A 15,625-nucleotide genomic window follows, 5' to 3' on the forward strand; every position below is an offset into this window, starting at 1 on the left:
AATCTTTGTTGCACAATTCATGAATAAAAAATGCTAATGGGCCTCATCAAATTCAAAACTACAAAAATGGGATACTTGGGGCAGGTTTTGTAAGCTACTTGGGAAGCCTGCATCCTGCATTACAGTGCTTGGGGTGAGTCCTGACTCTGTTTCTGATTTCAGCTTCTTGCTAACACACACCCTGGCAGGCAGCTGGTGACAATGCAGGTACTTAGATCCATGCCACCCACATGGGAAACCTGGGCTGAGTTTGGGGCTCCTGGCTTCACCCTGACCCAGTCCCGACCTTGCAGCGATTTTGTCTGTGCATGGACTAGAAGATACCTGTCTCTGTCGCTTTGCCTTCCAAATGAATTTTCAAAATAAATAAACACACGAGAAAAATGTTTGCTAAACCTCTATCTGAAAATAGGCCTTATGCAGTATATAAAGACTTCTTACTACTCAATAATAAGGCAGACAAATCAACTGAAAAAATGAGCAAGAAACTGGGGAGCTGAAATGTTACCAAAGACACGTGAATGTCTAATAAGCTCATTATTTACTAGAGAAATGCAAATTAAAACTACAATAACACAACTACCAGAATGGCTAACGTTCAAAAGGTGACAATATCAAGTGTTGAGGAGGATGTGTAAAACCTTCAAACATTGTGAAAAAACATGTGCAAAAACTCCCACATTGCTTGTGGCCTAAAAAATGGTACATCCACTTTGGAAAATGGTTTAAGTTTCTTATGGTATTAAAAGGAAACAGAGGCTGGTGCTGTGATGTAGTGGGTAAGGCTACTACCTGCAGTGCCAGCATCCCATATGGGAGCCGGTTTGAGTCCTGGCTGCTCCACTTCCAATCCAGCTCTCTGCTGTGGCCTGGGAAAGCAGAAGATGGCCCAAGTCCTTGGACCCCTGCACCCCTGCAGGAAGACCTGGAGGAAGCTCCTGGCTCTGGATCAGCACAGTTCCAGCTGTGGCAGCCAATTGGGGAATGAATCAGCGGATGGAAGACCTCTCTCTCCCTGCTTTTCCTTCTCTCTCTGTGTAACTCTAACTTTCAAATAAATAAATCTTTAAAAAAAATGTTAAAAAGAAACATACCTCCACAAAAGACTTGCAAATGATTGTTCATAGCAGCATTATCATTAGCCTCAAATTTAAACAAGCTAGCTATTCATCAACTGGTGGACCATACAGGTCTAAAGTGGTATATCAGACAATGGAATACTTGTATTACTAAAAGAATGAACCAAGGTACCCAACTACCTGGGTGAGATGTGCACTGTCTGATTACCTTATGAAATTTCTAGAGATCAAAACTATAGAGACAGAAAGCAGTCTGGGGCTAAAAGTGGGAATGGAGACTGACAGTCCAGAGGCATGGGGGAACTCTTTCAGACGATGAGAAACGCTAAATTATGCTGGTTACTGACCTGTATACCTAAATGATCAAATTTCAATGAAAGAAAACTATACTTCAACAAAACTCTTCCCAAAAACTTGTCCCAAAAGTCATGCAAATTCTTTCAAATCTTCTACCTTTCAAGCATATGATGTAGAGAATTCTAGCAATGGGACCCTGTCCCTTGGATATTTTCTTAGACTAACAAACGTTATCTTTCACTTTCCCAGGGATATGATCACATGGTTTGTAGACAAAAATCCACTCTTTTAGAAAAGCTAGATTGTAGTTAGAATCTTCTTCTTTAAACTTTTTAGTATGGAAAATTTAATATATATGAAAAGTAAACAAATTTTAACTTTCAATATGTGCAGTTTATTTTATGGCAACTATAGCTGTTAAATACTATTAAATAAGTAGAACAGTACTGTGAATCCTCATCCCCATACATTTTCAATTCATGGAAAGTCTTGTTTTATCTAAATCTTCACCCACTTATTTGTTCCTCTATTAATGAGGAGCAAATTACAATTTTTTTCTCTATCTATATATGTAATCATATTATATTTAAAATTTAATATTAATTTAGTACACTAAAACATCAAGTGTTGAAATTTCCCCTTGTCTCCCCATATTTATTTTCAGCTCCTTTCAATCAGGACCCAAATAAGGTCCACATGTTTCACTGACTGCTTGCTATGTTTTTTAAATGTCTCAATCATTGGTTCCATTATCTTGCTTGTTCATAGCATTTCTACCTACTGCATTACATGAACCGCACCACCAATGTGCCCTTTAATTTGCTGCTCTATCTTCTGTTCCTCCTGTAAATTGTACATTTCAATGACTCAGGCTTGGAACCACCTAGGGCAACATCCACTTTGATCAGCCAAACTCCAGCCAAGTTACATTCAAGGTAATGGTTGGAAGCCACTGAGTTTTGAGATAGCTTATTCACAGTGCGGCATATGCAAATACATTAACAAAATCATACATAAAATGAAAGGGGATTATAGAAGGTTATTTTCAGTTGGCTTACGTCCTATTCATGTTGAGAAAGATGAGTGGCATAGTCAGATTCTGGAGTGAGTTGGTTCACTTGGCTGGGAATGGAAGTAGTTCTATCTGCATAGAGAAAATCAGGACACCTGGCGTTCATATTGCAACTATGGTTACATGTCTTCTGAGGACATGGGCTTGAGTAAATCATATACTTGCTTGTTTGAAATCCCCTCAAGAAAGCAGGGGTTTTAAATGAAACTAAAACAGTTGTGTCTGCAAAGCTAGGTCGACCTGGTATTTTACAGTGAAGGGTAGGCAGATGGGCCCTAACCAGGCTCTCCCAGGGTAGCAGGATGGCAGGTGCAGAGTTCTTCGTAGAATTCTAAATGGGAGTTAAGTGATTTGGCTTTCCAGTGCCTGAGCCAGGATCGGACAGCAGAGACACTGGTTAAGGCTTCCAGTCATCCAGCCTCTGGGCATTTCAAGAGTGGAATGAAGGTAGAAGAAAAGGTTTGAGGTGCCTAAGAGGATCAGGGTGGGCTCTGCTGGGATAATGAGCAGCTATCTTAGGAAGCAAGTAATATTAAGAAGCAACAAGAAACTCCATGATGGCAAAGTTCCTATCAATAACTGGAAATGCTTTTTACGACTGGAAAGAGGCCATAGAGTGTGCGGTCTGTACCATTTTTCTTTCAAGCTCTTTTTACCTAGCTTATGCATTTGTTCTCGCTAGGTGTTATGCAAAAATTAGCCACCATGATTGGAATGAGGAAGCACAGTATGATCTAGACAAAAAATAAACAGTAGTGTACATGGCAGCTATGTGTAACTACCCCCAGTGATAGGACTCATAAATGAATGGGCTTGGCTGGATTCCAATAAAACTTTATTTATTTATAAAACAGGCAGCAATGCAGTTTTGCTCAAGGGGCCATAGTTTACTAACCTGGAATAGCAAAACTTGAGTTGTAAAACAGGTTTTGTAATTCACAATCTGTCAATGAGCAGCATGACCTTGGAAAATTACCCTACCTTTTCTGAACTTACCAGGACCCAAGTGTGTGGATGACAGTACTTGTATATATTAGAAAGCAAAAGCACGTGGCTGTTCATAGATGGGCTTTAGATTCTAGATGTTCCAAATTGTGTGCAAAATGTTTATGTTTTTTCTCCTAGATGTAATTTCTCATAAAAGCTCTAATGGGTTCATCATATAAAACTAAAACAGTCATAGATGACTAGCCAGATTACTGATAGAAGGGAACAAGATTAAAAAATTACACCCCCCCCAAAAAAATTTGCTATAAGTGATTACAGATTTTTTAATATTATCTACTTGTGTCTATTTATTTCATGGAGAAAGAATGAAAGAAGCAAGAGGCGAGTAGCCAAAAAATAAAAAATAAAAATAACCACAGCATAAGAACTGTAAACATATTCAAATAATTGCAAGCCTATAAGAAGCATTATAAAATTGCTTACCCAATGTTTATCTTTTGGTCAAAGAACTCAATATATTATTTTCAATATAATCCAAAATTTGATTATGAAAAATTAAGACCAACTTTAAGAAGCTTCAATATTCACTTTTATTATTTATAAAAAATTAAGGTATCAGAGTGCATATGGTGTACTATGATCTTGGTTTTGCACATTATTTCATGTGTTTTACATTATTTCCACTTTAATAAACATATCATATGTGTATCTTACATTACCAAATAAGACTGCTGTCTGGCACTTATACATGTATTATTCGTTCATTCTGACGCTTTGCACTTCAAAAGGATACAACATGACTTGCCTGTAATAACTCCAAAGATGAAAATTTACTGAAGCAATTAAATTCACGCAATTGCCACACACTTGTGCTGATTTTTTCTCCTTAATTGAATGTAAACGTTTGCAAAAAAAAAAAAATTAAATGAAAAAATCTGGAAGTGAGGTTTTATTATTTTATACTCCAATAAATAATTTTAGCTACGCTTATTGTAGCTTTTTTAAGGCCTTCATACATTTGAAAAAAATTAAAGTTGAACACATTAAAACCCTTTTCATTTATAAAATAAAAAATAGAATTGTACAGGTTTGCAGTTAAAAGTTACTGTTCAAAACCTATCATGCATGTGATAAGCTGCAACTCAAAATGCTAGGGGCTGGCAGGCAGGGCACATCCACCTGCCAGCAATATGAGGCATTAAGAAAACACCATGATGTAAGAGGTCTAGATTTACATGTATTAAGCCACACGCCAGTGAATTCTCTGATAAATACACATCATTTTAATAATCAGCATTTGATAGTGGATGAAAACATGCATTAGACTAAAAATGTCACAAATTTGTTCTTACATCCATTCACTATAAAACTTTGTTTTTTAAAATTTAGTTTGTGCTTCTATTTTAGAACACACAATAATCAGGAGGATACATGATGGGGAGCCAGTTTTCAGTAAAAGACGCACAATGGGTCCATCCAAGTAACTTCATCAGCTACAATAAAACAAGTAATACATTATGAAATAAAATGACAATTTTGAAGCTCACTATTAAAGGTAAATTTTTATCAAACATTTACTACTAATAAAGTAGTAGCACATAGAACCCTCCTTCCATCAACCATCAACCTTCCTACCAACCAACCTTTTTACTATAAACTAATCAACTTTCTTATCAACCAACTTATTCTTCTGATTATTATCTCAACCAAGTTTCCTTTCCTTCTAACTTTCTTCTCTTCCTTCCCACCTGGCTTATCTATTTCCTTGTTTCCTCCCAACCTAACTTCCCTTCATTCATTTATCTGGATGTCTAGTTTAAATCAAACACAGTGCTAGTCACTGGGAAAATGGCACTGAAGGAATTCAGTTCCCACTTTCATGAAACTTACGTTATATTCAGGAAAAATAAATAACAGAGTAAACTGATGAATAGATGAATAGGAATAAACACATAAATAGTCATCAAGTATAGCACACTCTGAGGGAAGTTAGATGGTCAAGGCCGGCGCCGTGGCTTAACAGGCTAATCCTCCGCCTTGCGGCGCTGGCACACCAGGTTCTAGTCCAGGTTGGGGCGCCGGATTCTATCCCGGTTGCCCCTCTTCCAGGCCAGCTCTCTGCTATGGCCCGGGAAGGCAGTGGAGGATGACCCAAGTCCTTGGGCCCTGCACCCCATGGGAGACCAGGAGAAGCACCTGGCTCCTGGCTTTGGATCAGCGCGATGGGCTGGCTGCAGTGGCCATTGAAGGGTGAACCAATGGCAAAAAGGAAGACCTTTCTCTCTGTCTCTCTCTCACTATCCACTCTGCCTGTCAAAACAAAAAACAAACAAACAAAAAAAACGGAAGTTAGATGGTCAAGACAAGGTCTCTCAGGAGGTGACATTTAAGCTAAAATCTAAATGACAAGAAATTGACTCTGATAATGTGGGGAGAGCTTTACACACAGCCGCAAGAGTTAGTCCCAAGGCTGCTTAGTAGGAAAGAGCATCGTTGATTTAGCCAGGCAGAAGCTGGTGGGGTAGCAGCACAGTGAATTTAGAAAGGCACATCTGATAGGAGATGGGGCTGGAGAAGTAGGCGGGGGGTGGGGGGGGTGGGTTGGGGGGGGTACGGGTGGGTTTTTACTTCATTCCAAACACGTCAGGTATCAAAAACAACCTTCTATGGGTGCTGTATGGAGAACAGACAGTAGAGGGACTAAGTGAAGGGCAGACAAATTATAGAATATCTCCTTATGTACACTTCTGGGGGAAGATTACTAGCTATACAAAAATAGTCTATGTGCTGAAAGTCACACAGTATGTATTAACAAGTGCCTCCCAAAAGAATTCTCTTAACCTCATCAAAAATCTGAAGGATATAATTTAAAAAGTCTTACAATTTGGACTGACTGACAAAGGTAAACAGAAATAGTAAAGATGAGCTGCAGTTTACTGTGATGATGAAAATTTTTCAGAGGAACCTGGTGACCAGTTTTACACCCAGAGTGTACACATTACACAAGTACCATCAGCCTAGACGAGACCCACAGCTACATTTGGCACCAGCAAAATTTCCCTACCTTCAAATATAAAATACACATAAACCAATTCTGCATTTACAAAGACAATGTAAGACTAAAATAATTTCTGCAGTATTCAGTAATTTTTTTATATCTGACAAGCTGTACAGAAAGCTCAACTATAGAATTTTCTCTGCATATATGACAAAATGCTCAACTGAAATAAATGGGCTATCACCTGAAACGAAGAATAAAATCAAATATAAACTCTAAAAGTTCAACCATTTTAAAATAAGGCAACATCTGTTTAAAAGCAATTACTTGCTTCTTTCCTAAAGAAGAAACTTTGTTTTTTAGTTATGATTAATAGATTTTGTCCTTGTTGAAAACATTTGAGGGTAATATAAATTATTTGGGTAGGAGTGAAAAATATTTAACTAGCAGGTTGACAGTCTTGTATTTACTTTATAGTTCACATTACACTAATTAAAATAAAAACTGGTCATGATGAAATCAGTCCTGTTATATCACAACCATAGCCCTTTTAGTAATCTTGTCACTATTCAATATGGACAGGACCCTTAACTGTAGCAGTAGAAATACCACTTACTTGAATACAATTTTTCCAGTTTTCTTTTGTTGGTTTTTCTTCCACAAGTTTAGTGGCAAATTTAAGGCCTCTCCCATACATTTTGTTAACTAATGCATGCTTGTATGCAAATGTCAAAACCTGTAATACAAAGCAAGATAAAGCTTATTTATGAAACATTTGCGTTTTAAAGCATGTAGCTTTAGTAGCAAAAGAATTAAGGCTTTAACAGAAGTGTAGCTTTTAAAATGACTATGTTATATCAAGTAAATTTTAGAAGTTATTTAAAAAGAATAATTAATGTCTCCAAAAGGCCTAGGCAATTTCACAGAACAGATAATTTATTTTTGGGAAGTTAAGTAGGACTATGAGGAATCACTTGCTGTTAGAATCCATTGCAAAATGTCTCTTGAATGTAGAAGACATCCCAGCTAACAAACAATTACAAAAAAGAAAATCATGGTAGAAACAAAAAATATAATCACTATAGATTTCTGAAAATTTAACTGGACATAAAAGTTCTTTAAAAAAGCATGAAATTATATAAACATGTTTCTTTTGTCTAAGTTTTTATCTTTAACTCTTGCATTTATGAAGTATACTTGCATTATTTATTTATAATGGTTAAACAGCCACTTTGTAGACAGATAAAATAATGGTAGAGCATTTTCAAAACAGGTCAGGAAGATCTGAGGGATCAGGCATCTTTTTCGGAGTGGAGCTCAGCCACCTTCTATTTGTTCTCTTCTTCTGGCAGGCAATGGGGCACAAGGGGTGGCTTGGGGGCAGGGGTCCTGTGAGGTCATCAGCCAGAGCTGGGTTACCACAAGCAGCGGATTTACCTTATTGTCAAAAAGATCAGTCCATTTGGTAGTTTCCCAAAACGTTTCCGACAGAGAATCCAGAGTACTTTCTCCTTCTTCTTCTCGTCCTTCTCCATCACTTGAAATAGCCCCATCCTGAGCCTGTGCGTGAAGAAGGTGGTCGGCCAGTGCACAGCCTTTCCTACAAAGGGCATCTACGAGGGTCGATTTTTGCTTGTCCATATCACTGCAGAGCAAATCAAAACAATATTTCATATAACAGTAAAGTTTCTTTAAAAAATACAGAATTACATGAAATTACATCCATGCATTCTCTTACCTAAGATTTACAATGCAGAAATATTATGAATCCATGTATATATTCCCATATTGTACATGAAATAAATTTATTAATAAACACCAAAAAAGCCACTATATTACATACACAGATTTAATAAGTTAGGGTAGCCATACCTGGTTGAAACAGAATGCCATAAGCAACAGAGTTGAAAGATTAATTGGTTCTAAATTCTGTTATAATTCTTAATTAAGCCAATATCTATAGTCTTCAGTCAGTGGGTAAATAGCAATTTTCATGTTTTTATCAATGTGTACATATACACAGAGGTTTTTCTAGTCATGAACTTTCTTTTTTTTTGACAGGCAGAGTGGACAGTGAGAGAGACAGACAGAGAGAAAGGTCTTCATTTTCTGTTGGTTCACCCTACAATGGCCGCTGCAGCCGGCACACCACGCTGATCCGAAGCCAGGAGCCAGGTGCTTCTCCTGGTCTCCTATACGGGTGCAGGGCCCAAGCACATGAGCCATCCTCCACTGCACTCCCAGGCCACAGCAGAGAGCTAGAATGGAAGAGGAGCAACCAGGACAGAATCCGGCGCCCTGACTGGGACTAGAACCCGGGGTGCCGGCGCCACGGGTGGAGGATTAGCCTATTGAGCCGCGGCGCCGGCCTTCTAGTCATAAACTTTCATGTAGTAACACAGCAAACAAATAAAATGCTTACTCTGGATATGCCAGCAACTGCCTTGGCATTTCAACATATTAATTTGTTTTGCATTCAACACATTATCCTCATTTTGCAAAGGAGGAAACAAGTTCATAGAGATGAAGCAATTTTCTGACTGTCTTCCAGTTAGGAAGTGGCAGATCTGGGATCCTAAGCTTAGAAGTCTGGTTCTGGAATCTGTGCTTTGAATCTCTTCAGGAACCTGGCTATTCCAGTGCAGACACCTTTGTTTCCTTCCAATACACTGCAGGTGCCTAGGACACTGTCTGGCACAGAGCAGTCATTCAGTCAATCATCACTGAAGGAAATATGTGTATAACACCCAACACTCCAGGGAGAAACATTAGTATCTGGAATGTTTGCTCTTCTGGAGCATTCTGTCCAACTCATACCAAATATGTGAATGGACAATGAAGACTCCAGTGCTGAGAAAATGTCATGAGGCATTTAGAAGCGGGATGACCTGACAGTGATTCAGAAGGATCCACAGTGGAATATAAAATTCGCTGGGATTGTAAAACCAGTGAGGATTAGTAGAAGACACAATTACAAATCCAACAATTTGGCTGCTGGAGGGCTCACCCACTAACTTTGCACACTTATGAGTGAGTGCTGGCTATTTAAGAGGCTACAAGATACAGAACATTCACTATCAGGGAAAAGGCTGCTGCTGAAACACTTTCCAAGACTGGAACTTTCTCAGAGGTTCAAAGCTGATTTGGTTCTGTACCTTCAAAGTGAGGGGGGAGACAACGTGGATTCAGAGTTATGGAGATATTCTTTCACCTTTGCAGAGTTCATCTAAGAGGGCAGTAATCAACCTTAACGACACTTGCAATGTAGATGAAACTATACCCAAAGACACCAGAGTTTCAAACTCTGAACAACCAACTTCCATTCTCTTTACATGAGAAGCTGTCTGGGGACAGCTTGTTAAGTTTTGACTTAATCAAAGAACTGATGAGTAGCTTCTTGGGGTTTAAGACCTACACAGCTTCTCATCTGTTAAGCCACCCTCCCACCCCTACCTTTCAGATGCCAAGCATCATCCTCAATGTCTTAACAGTATTTTATTTTTGCCTTACGACAACTCCAGGCTTCAGGTACGATTAACCCATTTTGTGAAAGAGAATGGGGCCCTTGGAACAGCTGGACTGACAAGACAGTTTTATCACTCATGCTAAAGCCGACTATGCCCAGGTGTCCAGAGGGAGGCAGGAAGGATGTGGACGTCAAAAGGAAGCTGGGGGGTAGGGTGACACAGGTGTCCTACACTTGGCAGATGGAGATTGGATTACCAGCAAGCACTCTATTGTACCATCTTAAATTCCAATAATCTAAATTCCACCTGTCTATACTATTCCTTTCCTGCATGCTTGTAAAATTTAGTACTGATCTGCTCAGACTGAATAGCTTATTAACTCAATGTATTTTCCCTACTTGGAAGAAAGTCAGCTCTCCTTTCTATAGATTTTAAAATTTAAAATATTTGATAGCGATTAACTTGCATTTCATATAAGATTGTAAATTTTCTCAGAGTACCTTCTTCATTTTTTTATTTTTTATTTTTGACAGACAGAGTGGACAGTGAGAGAGAGAGACAGACAGAAAGGTCTTCCTTTGCTGTTGGTTCACCCCCCAGTGGCCACCGCGGCCAGCATGGTGCGGCCGGCGCACCACGCTGATCCGAAGCCAGGAGCAAGGTGCTTCTCCTGGTTTCCCATGCGGATGCAGGACCCACTGCACTCCCGAGCCACAGCAGAGAGCTGGACAGGAAGAGAAGCAACTGGGACAGAATCCGGCGCCCCGACCAGGACTAGAACCCGGGGTGTCAGCGCCGCAGGCAGAGGATTAGCCTACTGAGCCACGGCGCCGGTCACCTTCTTCATTTTATAAGTTCTTTTAAGTGATGCCTTACATTATGCATTTGCTTAATTAACATTTTTTTTTTTTTTTGACAGGCAGAGTGGATAGTGAGAGAGAGAGACAGAGAGAAAGGTCTTCCTTTTGCCGTTGGTTCACCCTCCAATGGCTGCTGCGGCCGGCGCACCATGCTGATCCGAAGCCAGGAGCCAGGTGCTTCTCCTGGTCTCCCATGGGGTGCAGGGCCCAAGTACCTGGGCCATCTTCCACTGCACTCCCGGGCCATAGCAGAGAGCTGGCCTGGAAGAGGTGCAACCGGGACAGAATCCGGAGCCCCGACCGGGACTAGAACCCGGTGTGCTGGCGCCGCTAGGCGGAGGATTAGCCTGTTGAGCCATGGCGCTTAATTAACATGGCTTAATTAACATCTTTTAAATGAATCTAGGTAGGTAACCATCACAACCTTTGTAAAAGGAAGAAATATAACTTCAATCAGATACCTTAATTTCTAAAAAAGCAAAATGCAATATAGACTTAATTAAAATTTGATGTCAGATTACATACAAAGTATTAATATTGTTTTTAATTTTATTATCTTTGACACAAGAAAAATCATTAAGTCTGGCTGCTACCTGGCAATAGATGAAACCTATGAGAAATACTTAATATTCCCTGACAGCATCTGGCCTTGAGAGGAATTCACTTCAGACCTGGATGTGGTCCTCTGTTCAAACACAACCTGGTCCAAGTCCACCTAAGTCTGGCCAAAGCAAAGGCCTGGGGAAACATACCTTAATTACAAGGCATGACAAACTGATACAATGTTGCCAAAGAAAAATTTGCTTCACTCTTAGTATTTTTACAGTGTTTTATCCTAGTTTATTTCTAAGTCTCTAAGGTTAAGGTCAACAGTAGTCCCCTATTTTAATTAAAAACATTTAAAAAATTTATTCAAAAGGCAGAGAGACAATGAGACAGGGACAGGCAAAGGTCTCACATTCAAGGGTTCATTCCTCAATGCCCACAAGAGCCAGGGCTGGGACCATGCAGGAGTCAGGCGCTGTGAAGTTAATTCAGGTTTCCCACATGGGTGCTGGTTCGAGTCCCAGCTGCTGCACTTCTGATCCAGCTCCCTGCTAAGGTGCCTGGGAAAGCTGCAGAAAATTGCCCAAGTACTTGGGCCCCTGCCACCTACTTGGGAGATCCAGATGGAGTTCCAGGCTCCTGGCTTCATCTGCAGCCATTTGGGGAGTGAATAAGAGGAAGGAAGATCTCTCTCCCTCTAATTCTTTCAAAGAAATAAACAAATCTTAAAAAAAAAAAGTTCTGGCTGGCGCCGTGGCTACTAGGCTAATCTTCCGCCTTGCGGCACTGGCACACCGGGCTCTAGTCCTGGTCGGGGCGCCAGATTCTGTCCCAGTTGCCCCTCTTCCAGGCCAGCTCTCTGCTGTGGCCAGGGAGTGCAGTGGAGGATGGCCCAAGTGTTTGGGCTCTGCACCCCATGGGAGACCAGGAAAAGCACCTGGCTCCTGCCATCGGATCAGCGCGGTGCACTGGCTGCAGCGCGCCAGCCGCAGCGGCCATTGGAGGGTGAACCAATGGCAAAGGAAGACCTTTCTCTCTGTCTCTCTCTCTCACTGTCCACTCTGCCTGTCAAAAAAAAAAAAAAAAAAAAAAAATTCTATAAAACTAAAGTTGTCAGATAATAATTTCAAACTAATTTACTTGTTTTATCATTTATTTCATTAGGCATTACAAATTAAATTTTAGGCTTTTCATGCCATGGGTCAATAAATATGTTTTTTAAAGGAATGTAATTTTTTTCTTTTTTGTTGAAGATTTATTTTATTTGTAAGAGAAAGAGAAAGAAAGGTCTTCCATTTGCTGGTTTACTACCCAAATGGCCGCAGCAGCCGTAGCTGGGCCAATGTGAAGCCAGGAGCTCCTTCTGGGTCTCCCACGCAGGTGCAGAGGCCCAAGCACTTGGGCCAACCTCTGCTGCTTTCCCAGGCACATTTGCAGGAAGTTGGATCAGAAGTGGAGCAGCTGGGACTCAAATCAGTGCCCATATGGGATGCCAGTGCTGCAGGCTGGGACTTTAAGCCACTGTGGCACAGCCAGCCACAAATAGTTTAATTTTACAGGGTGTTGCGCTTTTGTGTTCTCTGTTATCTCCAATTTACACAAATACAAGTGGCTGGACTGCTCGCTCAAAACTGTTCAAATCCCTGACAGCAGAGGAGGCAAACTACTTCCCTTGGATTTGTTCTTAAAAGAATTAAGAAAACAATTACAAAATTTCTAAGGAGGGAGTGTCTTAATACTGATAATTCTGACTCCAAGAATATAATTAAACATCAGAAAAGAATATCTAAGTAACTTTAGTGCCTAGTTTTTAAGCAAGTAACTAAGAAATGAGATGCAAGAAAGATTATTTACTGGTTAGGTACTTTTTTATAATAGCTGCATCAGGCCTGGGGTCAGTCTTCATTGCAATATAAACTGCTAGGGCCGTCTGATCTATATGTGAAATAACAGCATTTGCAGCTTCAACAATTTCATTAAGTCTTTTCATTCGTTCCTGGGGAGGAAAAAAGAAATAAGAAAAAAAATGGGTGTATCAATCAGTCTACTAAAGCACTGTCATTTCCGTTGCTTCAAAAAAAGTTCTAACCACAGTGAGAGGGGACTGTGTAAACCATTTATAGCCCAGGGACTCCACCCTAACTCCTAAGTTTTTTTTTTTAAATTGCCAGCATATCTAGAAAACTTGAGCTCACATATGAAAACATGTAGTTTCCATTCCTTGCTGGAGTTCAATGGTCAGAGTAGGCAAAATATAAAGTTCATAAAACTTTTAAATGTTTTTCATAAAGGCAACTCCCTTTGTGCTTAACATTTTAGAAATGTGATCACCTAAGTTCTTGCTCTTCTGGACCCACACTTGAAAACCCAAGTTAAATAAGGACTACTTGACGAAACAAATGCTTTCTATCCCATTAAAACCACGACAATGAGAGTAATACTATAATCAACAGAGTCATAACTATGATTATAATGTTCTCAGACTTTTGCTTATCTCTTGTTAGGCTTTTAAGAGGTCCAGCTGACTCAAAATCCACAATGATTTTTTCCAACTGCCATGATTACTAAAGAGTGATCTTGCTAAGACAGTCTGGCACCATAGCTAATTCTTACAAATGAGAATCATTAACAAAGCTTTCACTGAAAGTGCTTAGATTTCCAAATGGCCAAGATTTTTGCCTCCTGATCTCCACCCTGTGGCCTAAGGTCATGAAAACAGTCCCTAGGGTGTCTTTTCCAGAATTCCTCTCACTGATCTAGCATGACCAAGAATCCTAAACTAAACTCACAGCAGTGGCCAGACAACTGCCTCAATAAAAATAGTTAATGCCAAATTCACTTTGGGGAAACATGTTTTCAGCTGGTAAGAATGGAAAATAGAGGAGGTAAGACTGCATCTTGATTCAAAACATAAACCTTATCTAAAATTATAAACCTAATAAAATGTTAAAAATGAGCATGTCCAACCTTTTCAGCATCCAACTGATGAAGTCGTGCAACATACAGAGGAAGGTAAGTAGGGTATGTGTCCTTCAATTCATTATAAATGTCACTAGAATCCAATCTATGTGAGAAAGAAAAAATTCACTTTTTATGAAAAAAGAACTTTTCTGCATATCTGAAGGGGATTAATACAATTCTAAATGCTTTGTAAACAGCTGTTATAATATATTGTTTAGGGAATAATGGTAAGAAAAAAAATGCAAACATTCAGTACAGACACAACAAGCATGCCACTAGTGGGAACCTGGAGACAGAGCGTCAACTGCAGTTATTGAAAGGATTAACATTTGCAGCTAGTATTAATGAATACCTACAAAGCCAACAACACCAAACTGAAAACTGTTTTGATTAAAATTCAATTAAATGTTCAGATAATAGCAAATAGTTTTCTTATATACCATCTTACACACTAGATTTTTTTAAAAAAGAGATATTCACAAATAGTATTAAATAAGATTGCATAAAAACATTTTTATTTTTTCTGAATATTCTAAAGTCTTGAATCAATAAGGAGACCATGTTCCTGGATGGGGAAGGTGAATAAAACTTAATTCTTTCTGACTGTATGGATTAGAATGACTCAAAAATATGGTAAATTACTGATATCACAGAAAGATTAAATTTGTTTAAAATATTATCAATATTATAAAATATTATAGTAACAGTATAAAAAACAAGATTGACTGGGATTTTGAGTGAAATTTTATGAAAATAATACAAACAACAAAATTTAAGTCATATATTCATCTATGTGCTTATTCTAAGTACAAAGGACAAATAAACTGATTTTATTTATTCCTCCCAGAGCAAAATAAACATTTTCACTTTACATGTTAAATAACCATACCTTAATTATAGAGAAGATTTTGTCTAAAAAATGTACTAAGGCTTCATAAATTCTCAAAGATCTTTATATATAAATTCTTTGCTGTTTTCTGTTTTCAACATCCTTTTAATTTTCTGCATCATTCTTCTCACTAGTCTTAACCACATTTGTTGATGCTTTGCAACTAATTTATCTAGTTCTCTAATACAATTTGAAGTACTTTGTCATTAAATCTTGCATGTTTTACAAGACTTTTAATTTCACATTTAAAAAAATAATTTTGAGATACATTTCACATACCACACAATTCACCCATTTAAAATGTACATTTCAATAACTTTTGTGTATTAACAGACACATGCAAACATCACAGCAGTCATGTTTAAAAGATGCTCTTCAGCACTGAGCTATCAACTCTCCCTAACCGCCCCACCCTAAGCAACCACTCACCTACTTTCTGGCTGTAGAATTCCTTATTCTGGACATTTCACCTGAATGGCATCACATAATATGTGGTCTTCTGAGACTG

The 15,625-nt window shown here is 38.9% G+C and overlaps 1 protein-coding gene across 3 annotated transcripts in view; it reads right to left on the minus strand.

The window, feature by feature from the left end:
- Positions 1-3,967: 3,967 nt before the first annotated feature.
- The window catches only part of TPP2 (tripeptidyl peptidase 2), an 87,809-nt gene continuing 76,151 nt past the window's right edge, over positions 3,968-15,625 (minus strand). For 2 of the 3 annotated variants that reach the window (XM_062193962.1, XM_062193961.1), the window contains 5 exons: positions 14,235-14,331; positions 13,133-13,263; positions 7,832-8,039; positions 7,011-7,130; positions 3,968-4,889 (listed from right to left, as the gene is read on the minus strand). In XM_062193962.1, the coding sequence (XP_062049946.1) occupies positions 4,800-4,889; positions 7,011-7,130; positions 7,832-8,039; positions 13,133-13,263; positions 14,235-14,331 (646 nt within the window). In that variant the 3' untranslated portion in view covers positions 3,968-4,799. Of the gene's footprint in view, positions 4,890-7,010; positions 7,131-7,831; positions 8,040-13,121; positions 13,264-14,234; positions 14,332-15,625 lie in introns of those variants that run through there. The other variant, XM_062193963.1, reaches the window with a different exon arrangement.

This window comes from Lepus europaeus, chromosome 6 (assembly GCF_033115175.1).
Source record: "Lepus europaeus isolate LE1 chromosome 6, mLepTim1.pri, whole genome shotgun sequence".
Lineage (NCBI taxonomy): Eukaryota > Metazoa > Chordata > Mammalia > Lagomorpha > Leporidae > Lepus > Lepus europaeus.